We start from the raw sequence: 22,835 nt of genomic DNA, 5'->3' as shown, positions 1-22,835 counted from the left end.
GAGTTTTGTTGATAGCCAAATTTAGGTAGATCTCAGAAATTTATTTTGGCCTCAGTATTAACAGATGTTGCTTTTAACAATAGTGCTGGGTAACAGTCAGAAATAGTACAAAAGAGGTTTATGTAGGCCAGTGTCAGGAGTGGAAGAGCCAAGCAGTTGTTCTATAAATGTGCAGTTGCCAGAGGTCATAAATACCAGAGGCATAATAATATAGAAAGTGCAAGCAGATATATTAAGTCAGGCTCAGGATAAGGTCTGGAGTTCTAATAGTTTGGTAAGTTGAATCAGGATGTGCCAGTAATCAGAGTATCAGGATATGAATTTGATTTGAGTAAGGCTTATCTTACTAGGGAAATTCACCATGATATGGGTTGATTTCTGAGACATTATTGGGCCTGAACCCACTAATAGGTCTGGCAAATTACAGTTCTTGGCTGAGGAGGATGAAACATCAACCTGGGCCTGCCTTTATTTTTCTTTAAATGAAAAAATTTGAGTAAAACTCTTCCCCCAGAGTAATCTTTAAATTTTATTTGCATCATCTAAATTTTTTTATAAATTAAAAAGGTACACATATTTTACATTATTTTAATTGGCATGCACATATTACTTTGTATTCTGTCTTTAAACTTCACTGAAGATGCTTGCATGAAATACTGTTTGTCTGGATAAATACATAAGCATAGTTTTAAAACTGAAATAGTATGTGATAAAAATCTCCCTATCTTGAAAAAGCTTTTGACAATATTCAACACCCATTTATGATAAAAACCCTCTAGAAAGTAGGCATACAGGGAACTTACCTCAATATAATGAACACCATATATGACAAACCCACAGCCAACATCGTCTTCAATGGTGAAAAACTGAAACCATTTCCACTAAGATCAAGAAGAAGACAAGGTTGCCCACTCTCACCACTATTATTCAACATAGTTTTGCAAGTTTTAGCCACAGCAATCAGAGAAGAAAAAGAAATAAAAGGAATACAAATCAGAAAAGAAGAAGTAAAACTGTCACTGTTTACACATGACATGATACTATACATAGAGAATCCTAAAGATGCTACCAGAAAACTACTAGAGCTAATCAATGAATTTGGTAAAGTAGCAGGATATAAAATTAGTGCACAGAAATCTCTTGCATTCCTATACACTAATGATGAAAAATCTGAAAGAGAAATTAAGGAAATACTCCCATTACCATTGCAGCAAAAAGAATAAAATACCTAGGAATAAACCTACCTAAGGAGACAAAACACCTATATGCAGAAAACTATAAGACACTGATGAAAGAAATTAAAGATGATACAAACAGATGGAGAGATATACCATGTTCTTGGATTGGAAGAATCAACATTGTGAAAATGACTCTACTACCCAAAGCAATCTACAGATTCAATGCAATCCCTATCCAACTACCAATGGCATTTTTCACAGAACTAGAACAAAAAATTTCACAATTTGTATGGAAACACAAAAGACCCCGAATAGCCAGGGCAGTCTTGAGAAAGAACAATGGAGCTGGAGGAATCAGGCTCCCTGACTTCAGACTATACTACAAAGCTACAGTAATCAAGACATTATGGTACTGGCACAGAAACAGAAATATAGATCAGTGGAACAGGATAGGGAGCCCAGAGGTAAACCCACACACATATGGTCACCTTACCTTTGATAAAGGAGGCAAGAATATACAATGGAGAAAAGACAGCCTTTTCAATAAGTGGTGCTGGGAAAACTGGACAGCTACATGTAAAAGAATGAAATTAGAACACTCCCTAACACCATATACAAAAATAAACTCAAAATGGATTAAAGACCTAAATGTAAGGCCGGACACTATAAAACTCTTAGAGGAAAACATAGGAAGAACACTCTTTGACATAAATCACAGCAAGATCTTTTTTGATCCACCTCCTAGAGTAATGGAAATAAAAACAAAAATAAACAAATGGGACCTAATGAAACTTAAAAGCCTTTGCAAAGCAAAGGAAACTACAAACAAGACAAAAAGGCAACCCTCAGAATGGGAGAAAATATTTGAAAATGAATCAACGGACGAAGGATTAATCTTCAAAATATATAAACAGCTTATGCAGCTCAATATTAAAAAAACAGACAACCCAATCCAAAAATGGGCAGAAGACTTAAATAGACATTTCTCCAAAGAAGACATACAGATGGCCAAGAAGCACATGAAAAGCTGCTCAACATCACTAATTATTAGAGAAATGCAAATCAAAACTACGAGGTATCATGTCACACCAGTTAGAATGGGCATCATCAGAAAATCTACAAACAACAAATGCTGGAGAGGGTGTGGAGAAAAGTGAACCCTCTTGCACTGTTGGTGGGAATGTAAATTGATAGAGCCACTATGGAGAACAGTATGGAGGTTCCTTAAAAAACTAAAAATAGAATTACCATATGACCCAGCAATCCCACTACTGGGCATATACCCTGAGAAAACCATAATTCAAAAAGAGTCATTGACAGATGAATGGATAAAGAAGATGTGGCACATATATACAATGCAATATTACTCAGCCATAAAAAGAAACGAAATTGAGTTATTTGTAATGAGGTGGGTGGACCTAGAGTCTGTCATACAGAGTGAAGTAAGTCAGAAAGAGAAAAACAAATACTGTATGCTAACACATATATATGGAATCTTTTAAAAAAAAAAAAAGGTTCTGAAGAACCTGGGGGCAGGACAGGAATAAAGACGCAGATGTAGAGAATGGACTTGAGGACATGGGGAGAGGGAAGGGTAAGCTGGGACGAAGTGGGAGAGTGGCATGGACTTGTATATACTACCAAATGTAAAATAGATAGCTAGTGGGAAGCAGCCGCATAGCACAGGGAGATCAGCTCGGTGCTTTGTGACTACCTAGAGGGGTAGGATAGGGAGGGTGGGAGGGAGACTCAAGAGAGAGGAGATATAGGGATATATGTATATGTATAGCTGATTCACTTTGTTCTAAAGCAGAAACTAACACACCAGTGTAAAGCAATTATAGTCCAATAAAGATGTTTAAAAAAAAATCTCCCTGTTTCATATCTCACCCATCTCCCACCCCCGCTGGCACTATTGCTATTACTATTTTGTGTGTCCTTCCAGAATTAATTAATAAGAACATACAAATATGCATTCTTGTTTCCCCTCTTTTTACATGAAAGGTAGCATACTATATATGTTGTCCCACACCTTGCTTTATTAAGATAACAGTATGTTTTGAGAATCTTTCCAAATCTATACATAGTTTTTTCATTTTCTTTTTATTGCTATGTGGTATTGCCTTGTATATATTGATATTTATCGTAGTTTAACCAGTTCTCTCTTGGTGATCACTGGGGTGGTTTTTAGTCTTTTGCTGTTTGTTACAAACCACGTTGCAATGAATGTGTGCGTGTGTAGTTTCAAAGGTGTGCAAGTATATCAATAGCGTATTATATCAGAAGTGGAATTGCTGGGTCAATATATGCAATTTACATAGGTGATTTTGATGGATATTACCAAATTGCCCTCTGTAGATTGTACCAATTTACACATTCCTCAGCAGTGCCATTTTTACAGCATTGCCAACTAGTATGTTTTAAAACTTTTGGATTTTGCCAGCTTAATGAGTGAAAAAGTTTGTCAGTATAGTTTTAATATGCATGTCTTATTATGTGATATTAAGTATCTTCATAGATTATAGAGCCATGTTTACTTCTGTTTTTCAACTGTCTTTTTATATCTTTAGCCCAACTTTCTGTTATTTTGTTAAATAATATTTTAATACTTTTTAATGGTTATCATTTTTAATATTTATACTACATTGTATTCTGTCATTATAACATTGTTTATCTTTCTGTAATTGGACATTTGATCTCCTTTTGAAGTGTGGCTATTATATTTATTTTTCTGGGAACAGTTTTGAAAAGGTTTCCCCCCCTTACATTATTTATTTGGGAATCAAGAATTTTGGGATCTATTGTAGGTTTTTGTACTAATTAGCTATGAGTAAACTACATAACTTATCTAGATCTTAGTTGCTTCACCTTTAAAATAAGGATGTTGAATTAAGTGATTTTCTGGTTCTGTGACCCTTTGAAAGTTACCAAAAGCAATACATTAAGCATGATAGTTTAAAAATAATAGATATAGAAACACAGCAGTGATACACTGTTACAGGTTTTTCGGTTTTTTGGTTTTTTTAAAAAAACAACTTGTTCTGTTTCTTGTTGGATAGATAATGCTTTTCTTTGGTAACAAGATTATCTTTTACTTGCTTCTCTTGACATTTCTTGATTAGAAATACCTCTTCATCTTTTTTCAGTTGCAATCAAAGCTATTTTTTAGAGGCATGCCTTTTTTTGGGAGAAGGATGGAGACTGATAGGAAGGAGAACAATGCACTGGTTTTGATTTAATTTAATCCATGTCATAAATCTGCATGTTAATCTTCATTACTGCATAACTGCTGCCAGTTGGCCTATTCAGTTTTCCAGACTCAGTTGGAAAGCTGATCTCCTTAAATCTGTTTAAACGGTCTCTCATCAAAAATTAACACATTCACCTAGTTACACTATTTCTTCAGTACAAAGCTGAGAATTAAATTATAATAGAGCCTGTTCTCAGTGGGATAATTTTTTTCCTCTGTTTACTTGGCATCTATTGGAAATTACACTAGAGTAGATGACTAGATATATATATTGATGTGTACTTTGGGGAATGAGATTAAAACCAGTGGTGAAATGAGATGTAGACAGTAACATTTGAATTACAACATCAAATGTAAGTGGAATGTTAGTATAACTCAGAACCTCTAAACTTTAAAATCCTCTGGAGCCATAGCATACAGGTATGGATTCTCAAAGCTAATAAATCTTGAATATATGATATGGTCTTAGTCCCTCCCCCCCAATTGAAGTAGATTAAATTTTGCCATACCTTTTTTCACCAGAGGTATGGGACCATTAAAGAGATGAAAGAAGCCCTAAAGCTCCTGTAGGTAGTTCTCTCATCAATGGGTATACTCTTCTCTGAGGAGGAGAGATGTACTTCCTTTGTGAACAACTGTTTAGTAGTAGAGTTGAGACTAGATCTTGGGTCATTGGATTCCTATTCCATTTCACTTTCTACCATATTCCTTAGTGTTGTCATTATTTTAATTTCTTTCCCCTTTTTGTCTTCCACATCTTCTATGCAGTTAGATTTTTTTTTTTTTGCCACACCACACGACTTGCAGGATCTCAGTTCCCCAACCAGGGATTGAACCCGGGTGCTCAGCAGTGAGAGTGCAGAGTCCTAACCACTGGACCACCAGGGAATTCCAATGCAGTTAGATATTGATGTGTGTCAAACACTGATATCTGATAGTTTTGTTTCTCTTTGGAAAATTTTATTTTATTTTTGGTTTCTATACTTAACCATCCTGATCTAGGTGCTCATCACAATAGTTTTGGTTATTAGCTGCCTCTGACTGTACTCATTACTTCCCTGTTAGCTCTCTCTGCCTATGGTTCTTTGTAGTTTATTCTATTCACTGCTATTAGATAGATTGGAATTCTTTTAAAAATGTTTGCATCATGTTATTTTCCTTTTAAGGACTTCAGTGGCTCCCTGTTTGTTGTATATGTGATCAAAATTCTCAGTGCAGCATTCAAAGGATCTTCTCAAGTGATCGCAGCTTTCCTATTTGATCATTTATATATTCTCCATATCTGATCAGATGTTGTAAACTTTTCTTCCAGCCTTATACCCCTTGCCTAGTCCAGCTTTTGAATTGGTTATGTTATTTGTCTTTCACATTGAGAACTTTCAAATGCTCTTTTCTTTCTGTTGTCAGTGATGAATAATGTTTTCTCCAGATATGAATGTTTTAGTTGTGCTTGTCTTTGTTACAGACGAAAGCAGTGCTACGTATGAATGCATTTGTGGGTTTGGAAAATGTTAATTTTAAAATGAATCAGAAGTTGACGGATGGAAGAAAACATAAAAGACAGTCTCCTTGGTGCTGGAATTTGCTAGAGTATGTGCAATAAAATGAGGTGATTTCTAGGATTGGAAGGGATGTAAGAATTGTGGTGCTGAAGCTTAGGTCATAGCATATAGGAGAAAAAATTAATTATTTCCCACTTTATCTTTTTTTTTTTTTATAAGGATTTTTTTTTTTAAATTTTATTTATTTATTTATGGCTGTGTTGGGTCTTCGTTTCTGTGCGAGGGCTTTCTCTAGTTGCGGCAAGTGGGGACCACTCTTCATCGCGGTGCGCTGGCCTCTCACTGTCGCGGCCTCTCTTGTTGCGGAGCACAGGCTCCAGACGCGCAGGCTCAGTAATTGTGGCTCACGGGCCCAGTTGCTCCGTGGCATGTGGGATCTTCCCAGACCAGGGCTCAAACCCGCGTCCCCTGCATTGGCAGACAGACTCTCAACCACTGCACCACCAGGGAAGCCCCCCAACTTTATCTTTAAGGGCAAGATTTAGCTCCAACTTTGGCAGTGGACCTAGGTTGAATGAAGGAGGCTAGGAGAAAGGTTTACTTAAGAGATTATAGGTATAGGTCCCAGAGAAGAATCAGTAACCACCTCGGTGATGTTAGGAGACAGCTAAATAGTCTAACTTGACCTGAACCCAAACAATAAAAGATATAGTTTTCTTAGTGTCTTGGGGTTGAGAAATGTACGTAAATGTTCAGAGCCAGTACCTGTATAATTTTCAACTTGACATTTTTCATATTAAAGTAAAATAGTTAAATATTTTAAGCAGCTGTAATGTAACAGGCTCTATGTTAGACTGTGTGTTTTCAAAGAGGAAAAGAATAATTTTGGCCTTAAAGGAAGCTCAGAAGCAATTATGTATATTGAGGGTTGCGGGGAGGCAAAGTTATGTATGAACAAATACGTGAATATGTGGATATACATACAAAGTGCAAGGTAATTTAAATCAGGAAGAAATAAACTATGCTTTGAGAAAATCAAACGGGAGAAGTATGGATACTTTGTGTGATTTGAATGAACTGCCACTACAAAAAGTCATGTAATCAAGAAGAAATGTCTGTTTCTCCTTCAGTCACCTGCAGATGGCCTTACAGTGAGTTCTTTTGGTGTAGCACTTTAGTAAATTTCTCAGACATCCATGGCTGCGTCCTCACCAGAGTGTCCGGATCTCAACCCTGTTGGGAGTGGCCCGTTTACAGATTTATTCCTTTTTTGTTGCTCTGCAACAGCCCTTTAAGTAGTGACTGCTCCCTGTATCTAATGTCTCTTTACCCCTTGGTACTTAATTGCCTGTTGTAATTAATAATGCTTTATATTAAATTTTCCCTGTTCAAATTACCATGTGGTTTCTTCTAATTGTACCTTGACTGATATATAAGGTTTATAAGTAGTAGTACTTTTCTCCTCTGATTGTTCTGAGGATTAAATGGGATAATACATAGTATTGCCAAGTGTTTAGAATACTGTCTGCCATTAAGTACTTAGTATTTGTTGGTGATGTTAATACTGTTATTATCATCCTCATCACTGTCACTGCCACCAACTAGGAATAACATTTCTACTTTTTGTCCACAGGATGTTTCGTCTTAACTCTATTTCTGCATTAGCAGAGCTGGCAGTGGGCTCTCGATGGTACCATAGAGCATCACAGCCCACCCAGATCAGGCGACGGCTGATGATGGTGGCTTTTCTTGGAGCATCTGCAGTAACTGCAAGTACTGGTCTCTTGTGGAAGAGGTGAGTGTTATCTGAGCATCCTGTTCCTGCATGTACTTTTATTCTTCCAGTTGTCTCTGTTATCTAAAAGGGATTGATTTCTGGCTTGACTTTGTATCAGAATTTCTTTGCTAAATCATTTGGCATTGATAATATTTGTCTATGAAATGAGATGTTTCAGGGAATTAAGCTATCATGTCAAAGCAACAAATAGGAAATATTCTGCTTCAAGGTCTGCCTGTCTTTTATAGGGTGAAAAAGAAGTTGGGAGGGGTATAATAAACAGAGTCCATGGCTTTTTATTGGCTGAGTCCTTGTCAGGAAAGAATAGGTGTCTTTCTTCTTCCTGTTGGGCTCTGCTATCATTACAGAGTGTGAGAGCTCCCCCTGGCTCTAATTGAGGTTTCTGTTTATTAATTTTTTACATTTTCCCCTTTTGACCAAGATCTTTCTCTGAAAGCATTGCTGATCAAGAACCAGGTTTTCTACTGTCAGTGAGTTTTCATATTTCAGTGCCAGGGAGGAACTTTCCTGGATCTAATGTCTGACGTTGGAGAGGAAGTGCACAGATTGGAAACCTGTTGAGGTCACATTTGAGTAACATGGAGGTGTAAGAGGGAGAACTCTCATGCACGTTTTATCTGAAGTTCACTGTTACCAAGATCATAGACGTTGGAAATCATCTGAAACATTGTCATCATTAAAGGTTTTGGCAACACATTTCCAACAGGCCTTGTCCAGATATCTTGGGATAGCTGTCTCATCAGATGTTGTCTCCTTCAATTTCAGGAAATCTTTGGTTTCAGGTCACCAGATGACGTGCAGGTCCAGTCAGGGTTTGGCGCTTTCTTTAGGTTTGTGATGTGAATCTAATAGTCTCTTCCTTGGAGTTTGGCAGCACAAGGGTTGGTTAGCAGTACCCGATAGAGGCCTCTCCAGCAAGCTTGAAGAGAGTTCTTCTGGAGATGTCTTTTCCAGTAGACAGCATCTCCAGGTGCAAGGTGTGATACTTAAGGTCTTCATCTCCAAAGAGTGCACTGTGAAAAGATTGCTTTACCAAAGCATGATGAATTTTAATAGAAGCAATTAGGTCTTTGGAATATTGGAGTATCTCTTCTTTTATCATTTGTAGGTCAGAAGAAGCAGGAGACAAGTGCATTGGGCATCCTGTGACTGTTTCAAAGGGTGAGAGTTTATGAGTTCCAAAAGGGGTGGATCTGAGATTTAGAAGGACCAATGACAATGCTTTGGCCAAGGTATTTGGAGGGCCTCTACAAATTTTGCCAGTAGAGTCTTAGTAATGCCTTTAGTCCTTTTCACTAAACCAGAGGGTGGTAAGCACAGTGAAGGTCTTGTAAAACCAGCCTAAATTACATGTTAAGGTTCAGTCACTAAATAGTGTAGGAGGTTGAAGGAATAGAGTCATTACCTTGGCTGAGTAAGTAGGAAAAATCTTTATAGAATAGATTATCAGTTTCAATTTCTAGTTAGCCCAAGGGGCCTTTACTGAACATTCAGTTTTTTTCTTGCTGTTCATAATAGGATGAACATGGGAAGCCCATCAGATGATTTGTCTTCATGTAGAATTTTCTTTCAAGTGCAAGTTTTTATCTAAATACCTGTTTGTGATTCTTTTGGTCTCACATTTCTTCTTTCAGTGCATTTTTGTTGTTGTTGTGGTAAAAAATATGTATAACATAAAATTCACCATCCTGCAGTATAATCTTTAAAAATTGTGAATCACTGTATTATATACCTGTAACTTACTGTACATCAACTATACTTCAGTTTTATACAGTAGGTTCTTATTAATTATCTATTTTATATATAGTAGTGTGTATATGTCAGTCCCAGTCTCCCAATTTATGCCTTTCCCTACTTTCCCCCTTGGTAACCATAAGTTTGTTTTCTACATCTGTGACTCAATTTCTGTTTTGTAAATAAGTTCATTTGTACCCTTTTTTTTTAGATTCCACATACAAGCGGTATCATATGATATTTGTCTTTCTCTGTCTGACTTACTTCACTTAGTATGACAATCTGTAGGTCCATCCATGTTGCTGCAAATGGCATTATTTTGTTCTTTTTCATGGCTGAGTAATATTTCATTGTATATGTGTACCACATCTTCTTTATCCATTCCTCTGTCGATGGACATTTAGGTTGCTTCCATGTCTTGGCTATTGTAAATAGTGCTGCAGTGAACATTGGGGTGCATGTATCCTTTCGAATTATGGTTTTCTCCAGATATATGCCCAAGAGTGGGATTGCTGGATCATATGGTAGCTCTAGTTTTAGTTTTTTAAGGAATCTCCATACTGTTCTCCATAGTGGCTGTACCAATTTACATTCCCACCAACAGTGTAGGAGGGTTCCCTTTCCTCCACACCTTCTCCAGCATTTATTGTTTGTAGGTTTTTTGATGATGGCCATTCTGACCAGTGTGAGGTGATACCTCATTGTAGTTTTGATATTCATTTCTCTAATACTTAGTGATGTTGAGCATCTTTTCGTGTGCCTGCTGCCCATCTGGATGTTTTCTTTGGAGAAATGTCTCTTTAGATCTTCTGCCCATTTTTTGCTTGAGCTGTTTGTTTGTTTTTTTTTTTTAAGAGATACTTTTTTTTTTTCTCCCCACCACGTGGCATGTGGGATCTCAGTTCCCTGACCAGGGATTGAACCCGTGCCTGCCCCCTGTGATGGAAGCACAGAGTCTTAACCACTGGACCTCCAGGAAGTCCCGGGTTGTTTGTGTTTTTGATAGTGAGCTGCATGAGCTGTTTGTATGTTTTGGAGATTAATCCCATGTCGGTCACTTCGTTTGCAAATTCTGTGTTGATTGATAGAAATTTAGGTTTCTCCCACATCTTGGCTACTGTGAATAATACTGTACTGAACATGAGAGTGTATATATCTCTTTGAGATCCTGATTTCAGTTCCTTGTGATGTGTAACCAGAGGTGGGATTGCTTAATCATATTCTAGTTAGAAAACTAACATATTCTATTGTTAGATTTTTGAGTATCCTCCATACTGTTTTCCATAGTGGCTGTATCAATTTACTTTCCCACCTACAGTGTACCAGGCATCCCTTTTCTCCACATGCTTGCCTACACTTGTTATCTTTTGGGTTTTTGTTTTGTTATTTGTTTGTTTGTTTGTTTTTGAGCAAAGCCATCCTACCAGGTGTGAGGTGATATCTCATGGTGGTTTTGATTTGCATTTCCCTGATGATTATTGATGTTGAGCACCTTTAATCAAGTTATTTATTTTGTTGCTATTGTGTTGTAAGAGTTCCTTTTATACATTTTAAATATTAACCCTTTATTAAATATATGGTTTGCAAGTATTTTCTTCCAGTGTGTAGATGGTCCTTTCATTTTGTTGATTATTTCCTTTGCTCTGCTGAAGGTTTTTAGTGTCACGTAATCCTGCCTGTTTTTGTTTGTTACCTGTGCTTTTGGTGTCATATCCTTTTTATTTAAGGCTGAATATTATTCTATTATACAGATATACCATATTCCCTTTATCCATTTATCTATCGATATACATTTGGGTTGCTTCCATGTTTTAGCTGTTGTGAATAATGCTGCTATTAACATGAGTGTGCAAAAATCTCTGAATGACCCTGCTTTCAACTCTTTCGGATATATAACCAGAAGTGGGATTGCTGGATCATATGTTAGTTCTATTTTTAATTTTTTTTAAAAAAATTATTTATTTATTTATTATTATTTATTATTATTATCTTTTTGGCTGTGTTGGGTCTTCGTTTCTGTGCGAGGGTTTTCTCTAGTTGCGGCGAGCGGGGGCCACTCTTCATCGCGGTGCGTGGGCCTCTCACGTCGTGGCCTCTCTTGTTGCGGAGCACAGGCTCCAGATGCGCAGGCTCAGTAGTTGTGGCTCATGGGCCCAGTTGCTCCGCAGCATGTGGGATCTTCCCAGACCAGAGCTCGAACCCGTGTGCCCTGCATTGGCAGGCAGATTCTCAACCACTGTGCCACCAGGGAAGCCCCTATTTTTAATTTTTTGAGGAACCTTTTCATGTAGAACTTTTCACGAATTTCATTGCTGTTGCTCCTGCTAAGCTTTATCTGAAAATCTTTATTTGTTTAATATGATGGACCTCCTTGATTGATAGATTTTTTTTTTTTTTTTGCATATCCAGGGCCCTTGCACAATCTCCACCATCTGTAAACAACCTAAAGAGTGAACTTGGTGATAAAGGGAAGAGTAAAGATGAAGGGGAAGATTGTAACCACGAAAAAAAGGCTTCAGGTGTTTGTCTTGAGCCTTATCCAGAAGAGAAAAAGAAGAAACGTTCTGGATTCAGAGACAGAAAAGTATGGAACACAGTCTTATAAATTAATTAAAACTATAGTTAATTCTATTTTAGAATAATGCTGTTGAGTCTTTTATCATATATTTCAGATGGTTTATATTCACTTTGAAGTTATTCACCTCTTTGCTATTTTCCGGCATGTTCTAAGGCAAATGTACTCTTTGAATGTGAAGTTAATTGGGATAGTGAAAAGGACCTAGGATTGGTAATCAGGATTAGCATGTATTTTCTTTGTTCTTTCAATTCAACCACCTGAGGTGATTATTGCTTTTTAGATCTTTCTGATGCTGAATGTTTTCATATATGTGAAGTTGAGTCTGTGATATACTGATTTGTCATGATGCCAAATTGTAAAGGCAGAATAAAATCTCTTTGGAAATATATAAATATTTCCAAAAAATCAACTAATTTTGAGGACAGCATAAACTCAACATAATTCCGGCATTTTATATCTTTAACACAATATGCTGTTATACAGTTTTACCTGAGAAACGTTTAGCTCCTCTGTAATAATGCCTATGATATTGGGCATTTGAATTCAGCAGACCAGTGATGAAAAGGCAAAAGGCTTAATTTCTTAGACATTTTGCATGTTAACATTGAAATTCAGGGAATTACCTTTACTTGCTAAAATATAGCTAATTAATGCAACAAGATAATTTGAGTTACTTTGTGTGTGTTGTGGGGGTGTATAATTGCAAGCAAGAGAAATTTGAGAAACTTGGATCTTTTATTTGGATGAAGCTATTAAATATGTCGTCTCATTTCCAAATCCACTTCTGATTAAACTGAATTTGAACAAAAGTTATGTATCACAAGTTAATTATCTATCATGCCATTTTTTCCAAAATGATACATTTATTTAATCTTTTGCCCTGAGTGAATTTGAGGAAAGTTCAAATTTATCTTGCACAATCAGCTTTACTTATAGTCAAACTTTACATTTTACAGTGTTGGGCAAAAATGACCCAAATAAATGTTTATTTTTGAATCTTCCATTTTCTGCTCCCACTTTCTGCTTAGCAGATGACTATATCTTATGCTTCACAGAAAAAATGAAAGCTATCAGTGTAATTTACTTAATTAGTAGCTCCCAGAGTTATAAAACCTTTCTAATCTATATCTGAAATAGTTCTTATTTCTTTCACTAAAGTCTCAGTGAATGGGTAACCATTCCATGTGTCATTTTGTCTCCCCAAGAACCTATTTAAAAACGTACTCTTTTTCTATCCCGTTTTCTTTTCTTTTTTTTTTTAAATTTATTTATTTTTGGCTGCATTGGATCTTCGTTGCTGTGTGCAGGCTTTCTCTAGTTGTGGCAAGCGGGGGCTACTCTTTGTTGCGGTGCGTGGGCTTCTCACTGCGGTGGCTTCTCTTGTTGCGGAGCATGGGCTCTAAGCGTGCGGGCTTCAGTAGTCGTGGCACGTGGGCTGAGTAGTCGTGGCTCACGGGCTCTAGAGCGCAGGCTCACTGGTTGTGGCATATGGGCTTAGTTGCTCCACGGTATGTGGGATCTTAGCGGACCAGGGCTCGAACCTATGTCCCCTGCATTGTCAGGCAGATTGTTAACCACTGCGCCACCAGGGAAGCCATATCCGTTTTTAAGAATTTTGTTTAATTAAGAAAAAAAATTTTTTTTTGGCCACACCTTGTGGCACGCGGAATTTCCCTGACCAGGGATTGAACCCACATGCCTGCAGTGGAAGCGCTGTGTCTTAAGCACTGGACTACTAGGGAAGCCCCCAACTTCATTTTTTTGCATGTGGGTATCCAATTTTCCCAACATCATTTGTTGAAAAGGCTGTCCTTTCTCCATTGAACGGTTGTGGCACCCTGGTCAAAATCATTTGATGATGTGTCTGAGGGTTTATTTCTGGGCTTTCTTTTCTATTTGTCTGCTCTATATGATTGTCTTTATGCCAGTACCACATTCTTCTTATGACTGTAATAAGTTTTGAAATCAGGAGGTTGGAGTCCTCCAACTTTGTTCTTCTTTTTCAAAATTATTTTGGGTCTTTGGAGTCCCTTGAGATTGCATGATGGACACATAAGTTGTTACCGTACCTTGGCAATTGTGAACAGTGCTGCAATGAACATGGAGTACAGATATCTCTTTGAGATGCTGATTTCATTTCCTTTGGATATACACCCAGAAGCTGGATTATTGGGTCATGTGGTTCTATTTTTTTTAATTTATAAATTTATTTATTTTATTTATTTTTGGCTGTGTTGTGTCTTCATTGCGGTGCGTGGGCTTCTCATTGTGGTGGCTTCTCTTGTTGCAGAGCACGGGCTCTAGGCGTGCAGGCTTCAGTATTTGTGGCTCGCAGGCTCTAGAGCACAGGCTCAGTAGTTGTGGCACACGGGCTTAGTTGCTCCGCAGTATGTGGAATCTTCCCGGATCATGGCTCGAACCCGTGTCTCCTGCATTGGCAGGCGGATTCTCAACCACTGTGCCCCCAGGGAAGCCTGGTAGTTCTATTTTTAATTTCTTGAGGAACCTCCATACTGTTTTCCCTAGTGACTGAATCAATTTATGTTCCCACCAACAGTGCAAAAGTGTTCCCTTTTCTCCATACCCTCACCAACACTTGTTAAGATCTCTTATCTTTTTTAAAAAAATTTTATTTTATATTGGAATATAGTTGATTAACAATGTTGTGTTACTTTCAGGTGTACAGCAAAGTGATTCAGTTATACATATACAAGTATCTACTCTTTTTCAAATTCTTTTCCCATTTAGGTTAGTACAGAATATTGAGAAGAGTTCCCTATGCTATACAGTAGGTCCCTGTTGGTTATCTATTTTAAATATAGCAGTGTGTACATGTCAATTCCAAACTCCCAGTCTCTCCCTCCTCCCAGCCCTTCCCCGCTGGTAACCATAAGTTTGTTCTCTAAGTCTGTGAATCTGTTTTGTAAATAAGTTCATTTGTGTCATTTTTTTTTAGAGTCCACATATAAGTGATATCAATAATCTCCACGTCCATCCATGTTGCTGCCAGTGGCATTATTTCATTCTTTTTCATGGCTGAGTAATATTCCCTTGTGTATATGTTCCACATCTTCTTTATCCATTCATCTGTCGATGGACATTTAGGTTGCTTCCATGTCTTGGCTATTGTAAACAGCGCTGCAGTGAACGTTGGGGTGCGTGTATTCTTTCAAACCATGGTTTTCTCCAGATATATGCCCAGGAGTGGGATTGCTGGATCATATGGTAGCTCTATTTTTAGTTTTTTAAGGAACTTCCATACTGTTCTCCATAGTGGCTGTACTAATTTATATTCCCACCAACAGCGTAGTAGGGTTCTCTTTTCTCCACACCCTCTCCAGCATTTATTGTTTGTGGACTTTTTGATGATGGCCATTCTGACTGGTATGAGGTCCTCATTGTAGTTTTGATTTGCGGTTCTCTGATAATTAGTGATGTTGAGCATTTTTCATTTGCTTTTTGGCCATCTGTATGTCTTCTTTGGAGAAATGTCTATTTAGATCTTCCACCCATTTTTTTATTTTTTATTTTTCCTCATGCCATGCAGCTTGCAGGATCTTAGTTCCCCGATCAGGGATTGAACCTGTGCCCTTGGCAGTGAAAGTGTGGAGTCCTGACCCCTGGACCACCAGGGAATTCCCTGTTTGTTTTTTTGACAGAGCTGAATGAGCTCTTTGTATATTTTGGAGATTAATCTCCGGTTGGTCGCTTTGTTTGCAAATATTTTCTTCCATTCTGTGGGTTTTCTTTTTGTTTTGTTTATGGTTTCCTTTGTTGTGCAGAAGCTTTTAAGTTTAACTAGGTCTCATTTGTTTATTTTTGTTTTTATTTTTATTACTCTAGGAGGTGGATCAAAAAAGATATTGCTGCAATTTATGTCAAAGAGTGTTCTGCCTATGTTTTTCTCTAAGAGTTTTATAGTGTCCAGTGTTACATTTAGCTCTTTAATCCATTTTGAGTTTATTTTCGTGTATGGTGTTAAGAGAATGTTCTGATTTAATTCTTTTACATGTAGCTGTCCAGTTTTCCCAGCACCTCTTATTGAAGAGACTGTTTTTTCTCCATTGTATATTCTTGCCTCCTTTGTCATAGATTAATTGACCATATGTGCATGGGTTTACTTCTGGGTTTTCTGTCCTGTTCCATTGATCTATATTTCTGTTTTTGTGCCAGTACCACACTGTTTTGAGTACTGTGGCTTTGTAGTATAGCCTGAAGTCAGGGAGCCTGATTCCTCCAGCTCCGTCTTTTGTGTCTCCACACAGGTCTTTTGTTTCTCCATATAAATGTAAAATTTTTTTGTACTAGTTCTGTGAAAAATGCCATTGGTAATTTGATAGCGATTACATTGAATCTGTACATTGCCTTGGGTAGTATAGGCATTTTGACAATATTGATTCTTCCAATCCAAGAATCTTCTTTCTCAATGTAGGCATTTATTGCTATGAATTTCCTTTTAAAACTGCTTTTGCTGCATCCTATGTTTTGATATTTTGTGTTTCCATTTTCATTCCTCTCAAGATACTTCTTAATTTCTGTTTTCATTTCTTCCTCGACCCGTTGGTTTTTCAGGAATGTGTTGTTTAATCTGCACATATTTTGAATTTTCTAGTTTTCTTCTTTTTGTAGTTGAACTTCAGTTGGATACCATTATGGTCAAAAAAAGATACTTGATATGATTTCAATTTTCTTAAATTTATAAAGCCTTGTTTTGTGACCTAACATGTGATCTCTCCTGGAGAGGGTCCCATGTGCACTTGAGAATAATGTGTATTCTGCTGCTTTTGAATGGAATTTTCTGTAAATGTCTTCGAGTTCATCTGGTCTAAAATGTAGTTCAAGTCCAATGTTTCCTCATTTATTTTTTATTCAGATGATCAGTTCAAAATGGGATATCAAAGTTCCCTACTATTATTATATTGCTGTCTTTTTCTCCCTTCAGTTCTATTAATATTTGCTTTATAAATTTAGGTTCTGTCATGTTGGATATAAAACTGTTTATAAATGTTTTATCCTCCTTATGAATTGATCTTGTATAATTATATTATTCTCTTTTTTGTCTCTTGTTATAGTCTTTGGCTTAAAGTTTATTTTTTCTGATATAAATTTACCTACCCCTGATTTCTTTCAGCTGTTTTCATGGAATATCTTTTTCCATTATTTCCCTCCAGTCTGGGTGTGTCCTTAAAGCTGAAGTGAGTCTCTTGTAGGCAGCATATAGTTGGATTTTTTTTTTTTTATTCATTTAGTCACTCTGTGTCTTTGATTTTAGAGTTTAGTCCATTTACATTTAAGGTAATTGTTGATGAATATGGACTTATGATTGCTATTTTGTTATTTGTTTTCTTGGTGTTTTGTAATTCCTCTGTCCTTTTATTCCTCTCTTATTCTCTTCCTTTGTGATTTGATTTTTTGCAATGATATGCTTAGATTTCTTTTCGTCTTTTGTGTTTCCAGTATAGGCTTTTGCTTTGTTTGTACCATGGGGTTTACATAAAGCATCTTATATTTATAACAGTGTATTTTAAGCTGATAACTTCCAACATATACAAAAACTCTATATTTATATACTCCCCCCCATATTTTATGTTTTTCGTGTCACAATTTATATATATATATTTTTTTTTTTTTTTAAACGTTTTTTTTTTTTTTTTTTTTTAATTTATTTATTTTTGGCTGTGTTCGGTCTTCGTTTCTGTGCGAGGGCTTTCTCTAGTTGCGGCAAGCGGGGGCCACTCTTCATCGCGGTGCGCGGGCCTCTCACTATCGCGGCCTCTCTTGTTGCGGAGCACAGGCTCCAGACACGCAGGCTCAGTAGTTGTGGCTCACGGGCCCAGTTGCTCCGTGGAATGTGGGATCTTCCCAGACCAGGGCTCAAACCCGTGTCCCCTGCATTGGCAGGCAGATTCTCAACCACTGCGCCACCAGGGAAGCCCACAATTTATATTTTTTATATTGTATGTCCATTGTAAAATTATTGTAATTATTTTAATACTTTTCCTTTTACCTTTCATATTAGAGTTAGAAATGATTTACCCACTACTATTAAAAATTAGAGCATTCTGAATATATTTACCTTTACCAGTGAGTTTTATATCTTGATATGTTTTCCTGTTAATAATTATTACATTTTTGTTTCAGTTGGAGGAATTAATTAGCTCTTTAACATTTCTTGTAAGATTGGTCTAATGTTGATGCAGCTCCCTCAGCTTTTGCTTATCTGGAAAAGTCTTTATTTCTTTTTCAATGCTGAATCATAACTTTGCCAGGTAGAGTTTTCATGGTTGTCAGTTTTCTTCTTTCAGCACTTTGAATATATCATCCCCTTCCCTTCTGGCTGCAAAGTTTCTGCTGAAAAAATTTGCTGATAGTATTATGGGAGGTTCCTTTGAATATAACAAGTTGCTTTTCTCTTGCTTTTATGATTCTCTCCTTGCCTTTAACTTTTGACAGTGTGTGTTTTTTTGGATTCATCTTGTTTAGAACTCTATAGGCTTCCTGGATCTGGATATCTGTTTCTTTCCCCAGGTTAGGGACGTTTTCATCATTATTTCATTGAATAAGTCTTCTGTCCCCTTTTTCTTTTTTTGTAATTTTTATTTTTAATTCATTTTTTTATTGAAGTATAGTTGAATCACAATGTTGTGTTAATTACTGCTGTATAGCAAAGTGACTCATTTACACACACACACACACACATATATATATACATATATATATATATATATATATATATATATATATATATATATATATACACATACACACATTCTTTTTCAAATTCTTTTCTATTATGGTTTATCACAGGATATTGAATATAGTTCCCTGTGCTATATAGTAGGACCTTGTGATTTATCCATTCTATATATACCAGTTTGCATCTGCTAATCCCCAATTCCCAATCCAACCCTCTCCCACTCTGCCCCCTTTTTCTTGTTCTTTCTACTTCTAGGACCCCTTTAATGTGTATTTTGGTTCACTTGATGGTATTCCATATGTCCCTTAAGATATTTTTATTCTCTTTCATTCTCTATTCTTTTGGCTCCTCTGTATGAGTTCCACTGTTTGTCTTTGAGTTCACTTATTCTTTCTTCTATGTGATCTAGTCTGCTGTTGAACCCTTCTATTGAATTATTCAGTTCAATTATTGTATTCTTTAGTTCTGTGATTTCTGTTTGGTACATTTCTATCTCTTTGGGGTTTTTTTTTTTTAAATAAATTTATTTATTTATTAATTTATTACTTTTGGTTGCATTGGGTCTTTGTTGCTGCATGTGGGCTTTCTCTAGTTGCGGTGAGCGGGAGCTACTCTTTGTTGTGGTGCGCAGGCTTCTCACTGCGATGGCTTCTCTTGTTGCGGAACTTGGGCTCTAGGCACGCGGGCTCAGTAGTTGTGTCTCGCAGTCTCTAGAGCGCAGGCTCAGTAGTTGTGGCGCATGGCCTTAGTTGCTCTGCGGCATGTGGGATCTGCACGGACCGGGGATCAAAACTGTGTCCCCTGCATTGGCAGGCAGATTCTTAGCCACTGCACTGCCAGGGAAGTCCCTATCTCTGTGTTTTAATTCTTTTTTTGTTCGTGCATTGTTCTTCTGACCTTGGTGAGCATCTTTTTATAATTGTTATTTTGAACTCTAGATCATGGAAATCACTTACCTTTGTTTCATTAAGGTCTGTTTCTGGAGATTTAACTTGTTCTTTTTTGAGAACATATTTGTCTGTTTCCTTATTTTCCTAGACTTTCTGTGTTGGTTTCTAGTCCTTAGATGAAACAGCCATCTCTCCCTGTCTTGGCAGAATGGTCTCATGTAGGAGATGAACCTTGCCAGTCAGCCTGGCCCAAGCTCTTGATTGTCTCTAAAACCTTTTTGATTGTCCAAGTTGCCTTCTTTGTTTTTGGTGCCTCCCTGTAGTTGAGAGTGTGCCAAGACTTGTCAGTGTCCCAAAGCAGAGGATCACAGTCAGCACTTAGATGCATGTTGATTGGAAGCTGGCTTTTCAGGCAACATATGGGAAACTAGCTAGTTAAGCCCCTTCCAGGGAGAAACTGGGAGATGGAGGTTTTTGTCTGCTTCCCCTGAGCTTGGCCCAGGTGTATAGCCATAGGGTTGTCCTCCTGCACCCATTACAATCTGCTTCTTTTTTTGCTACAGTCCTGTGGGACTCAGGAATGCAAGCCCTGTTGACTTGCAGAGCCAGGTGATTCAGGGACTTATACCTCAGATGACAGCTAATAAAGCTGAGGTGCAGACATGTGTACAAGCTCCTTCCAGGGAGATCCTAGCAATTTGGAGTAGGCTAGATGGAGAAATTGGATGAGGCATCCACTCTCTTCCCCAGTCCCCATGGAGGGTGTCCGCCAGCCCTTAGATGTGTGCTAAATTAGAAGCCTGACCTTCCGGCAGCAGCTTTTAATATGTGCAAATAGACCTTTTTCAAGGGAAGACTGGGAGGTAGGTGTTTTTTGCCTTCTTCCTCTGCACTGATCCCTGGGGCAACAGAGACTCTGAGTTCTCCAGAGCCTGTTAAAAACTGTTTCTTTGTTTTCTGTAGTCTTGTGGATCTCATGGATGGAAGTCCCATTGGCTTTCATAGTAGTTGTTTTGGGGGCCCATCCTTCAAGTGGGAGTCTTACAAGTTGGGGTGCTAGATGTAGCATCCAAACCCTTTACTGCTCAGGGAGAAGCTGGAGGCTGAGAGTTCCCTCCCATTTGTATGGCACTGTGCTAGAGGTGGGATTTATGGCAAGAGTGTGTCTCAGTCTTTCCTACCAGTTTTGATGTCGGTACTTTCTCGTTGACCCAATGTATAGGCATTGTTCAGCTAGTTTCTGAATTTCTTTCAGAGGGAAATACTCCATGTATAGCTGTACATTTGGTGCATCCATGGGAGATGGGGAGTTCGGGAGCTTCTGATGTCGCTATTTTGGTTTTGGAATGGCATCTTCATATTAAGAAGCCAAATTATTTAGTTCAGTACAATTGTAAATACTTTTAAATTGATTGATAGGTGAACATGAATAATAAAAGACATAAAATATGCTCTATATGCCAAACAAAATCCTTAGGAACTTAGGTGACTAGAAAACCCAAGTAAGTTTACTTATTATACACATAACAGAACAAATGAAAAATGGAAGGAAAGTAACATTTATTGAGCATTTTCTGTCTTCCAGGCATAGTATATGTACATACATGTGTACACATGTAAATGTGTGTATGTTTGTGCATATATGTGTGTATGTACACACATATACATGTGTGCACACATACATACATATATACTTAATGCTTGAACCAACTGAGTAACTTGTCTAAAGTAGTATAGCTGGTTACTTACAATAGAAGGAATCAAATATAAGTCTGTGTAACTCTAAAACCCTTGCTCTTTCCATTGCATTCTTCTAACATAACATGTTTTGGTTACAAAATTTTGCTCATGGTGTACCCTAGGTCAGTTAACATCATGCCATTTCAGATTTCTAAAGGTGATCCTGAGCCCTGATTTTTTACTTTATCTTTTTTAATGGATATTACTAGTTTGCTAGTTTTCCACTGAATGGAAGTGATGTTAGCCATTTCTAGACCTGGCACATAATATCTCCCAGAAGGTTTTTCAATGCCCTTTCTCCCTTTCTTGCAGGGTGGAATGGCCATGAGTAGAATTGACCTTGGAAGCCACATGTTGGCTGCTTTCATCTTGACGTTGGTTCTTTACTTTTTTTCCAGGGGTTGTAGTTGTCAGGCTGTGAACTGTAGAGCTGAGAGGGACCTATTTCTCCCAGGCACAAATATTGGGGATGGACTGGGGGTCTTTCATCCAAGTTGGTCTGGGCCCTTTCTGGGATCTTCTGAGCTTTCCAAGAGGCTCCAGAAACAGAGGCTGCATCTCAATGCTGACTTCCCTTCACATGAGCCCCCTAAGCCATCAGGGGAAACTGGTGAAAAATGGGGGTTGGGAGAGGCTCCATCCAAGCAGACTCAGAGTGGGGGCAGATCAGGACCCTTGTCTCTGGAGCTCCAGATGCGGGTAGGAGCAAGGATCTTGGATGCAGTAAAATGCCCAGGGCAGGTAGTGTGAGCCCAACTGTGTTGCGTGGCATTAGGGTAGGGTAACTAGGCACAGGATGGGGGTGTGTGGAGGGGGTTTTGGCTGGCTGGCTGAAGGCATGGATCTGGGAAGTGCCAGCAACCTGGCCTATCCACCCAGCCTATCCGCCCTGCCATTTCTCATAGTAGTTGATTGCAGCTACTATTTGGCTACTCTTGTGCATTTCATATAGGAAATATAATGCTGAACTCTGATACAAGTAAGTCTGGCTGTTTTAGTGAAGACAGCTGTCTTAACATGAAACTCAAGAATGTTTTAAGTAGATGATTGAATGTAACTATTATAATTTCCTTAGTAAATCTTTTCACCAGGCTAAATGTTCCAAAATTCTTCAACAGTTTTCTATATATCTTAGCTTCCAAGCCTTTGTTATCTTAGATGCTATATTTTAAACCCTTTATATAATAGTTGTTAGTGTTCCTTTAACATGACTACTTAAAAGGAGGCAGCTCCATATCAAATTGTGTGATATGGTCTTTAAGATACATTGCTAAGTGAAAAAAAGCAAAAATATACTATACAGTATGTCTATACTAAACTCTTACCAGTGCGGGAATGGAGAAGGTCTATCTCCTCGACCTATTATTTCAAACTAAAACTAATTAATGATATTCAGCAGCATATTTTTTTGGTAACAATCAAGGATCTGATTTTCAGTCTGTAAACCATTGACTTTTAAGTTGTTATT

The 22,835-nt window shown here is 37.6% G+C and overlaps 1 protein-coding gene across 2 annotated transcripts in view; it reads left to right on the top strand.

The window, feature by feature from the left end:
• MICU1 (mitochondrial calcium uptake 1) overlaps positions 1–22,835 on the top strand; it is a 215,715-nt gene that overhangs the window by 29,247 nt on the left and 163,633 nt on the right. For both annotated transcript variants that reach the window (XM_082406888.1, XM_082406887.1), the window contains exons 2-3: positions 7,564–7,725; positions 11,872–12,046. In XM_082406888.1, the coding sequence (XP_082263014.1) occupies positions 7,565–7,725; positions 11,872–12,046 (336 nt within the window). In that variant the 5' untranslated portion in view covers position 7,564. The remainder of the gene's footprint in view (positions 1–7,563; positions 7,726–11,871; positions 12,047–22,835) is intronic.

This window comes from Balaenoptera borealis, assembly GCF_965194805.1.
Source record: "Balaenoptera borealis genome assembly, chromosome: 10".
In the NCBI taxonomy this organism is placed as follows: domain Eukaryota; kingdom Metazoa; phylum Chordata; class Mammalia; order Artiodactyla; family Balaenopteridae; genus Balaenoptera; species Balaenoptera borealis.
Note: the sequence above shows the minus strand (reverse complement) of the source record. Positions and strands in the feature narration are given on the sequence as shown.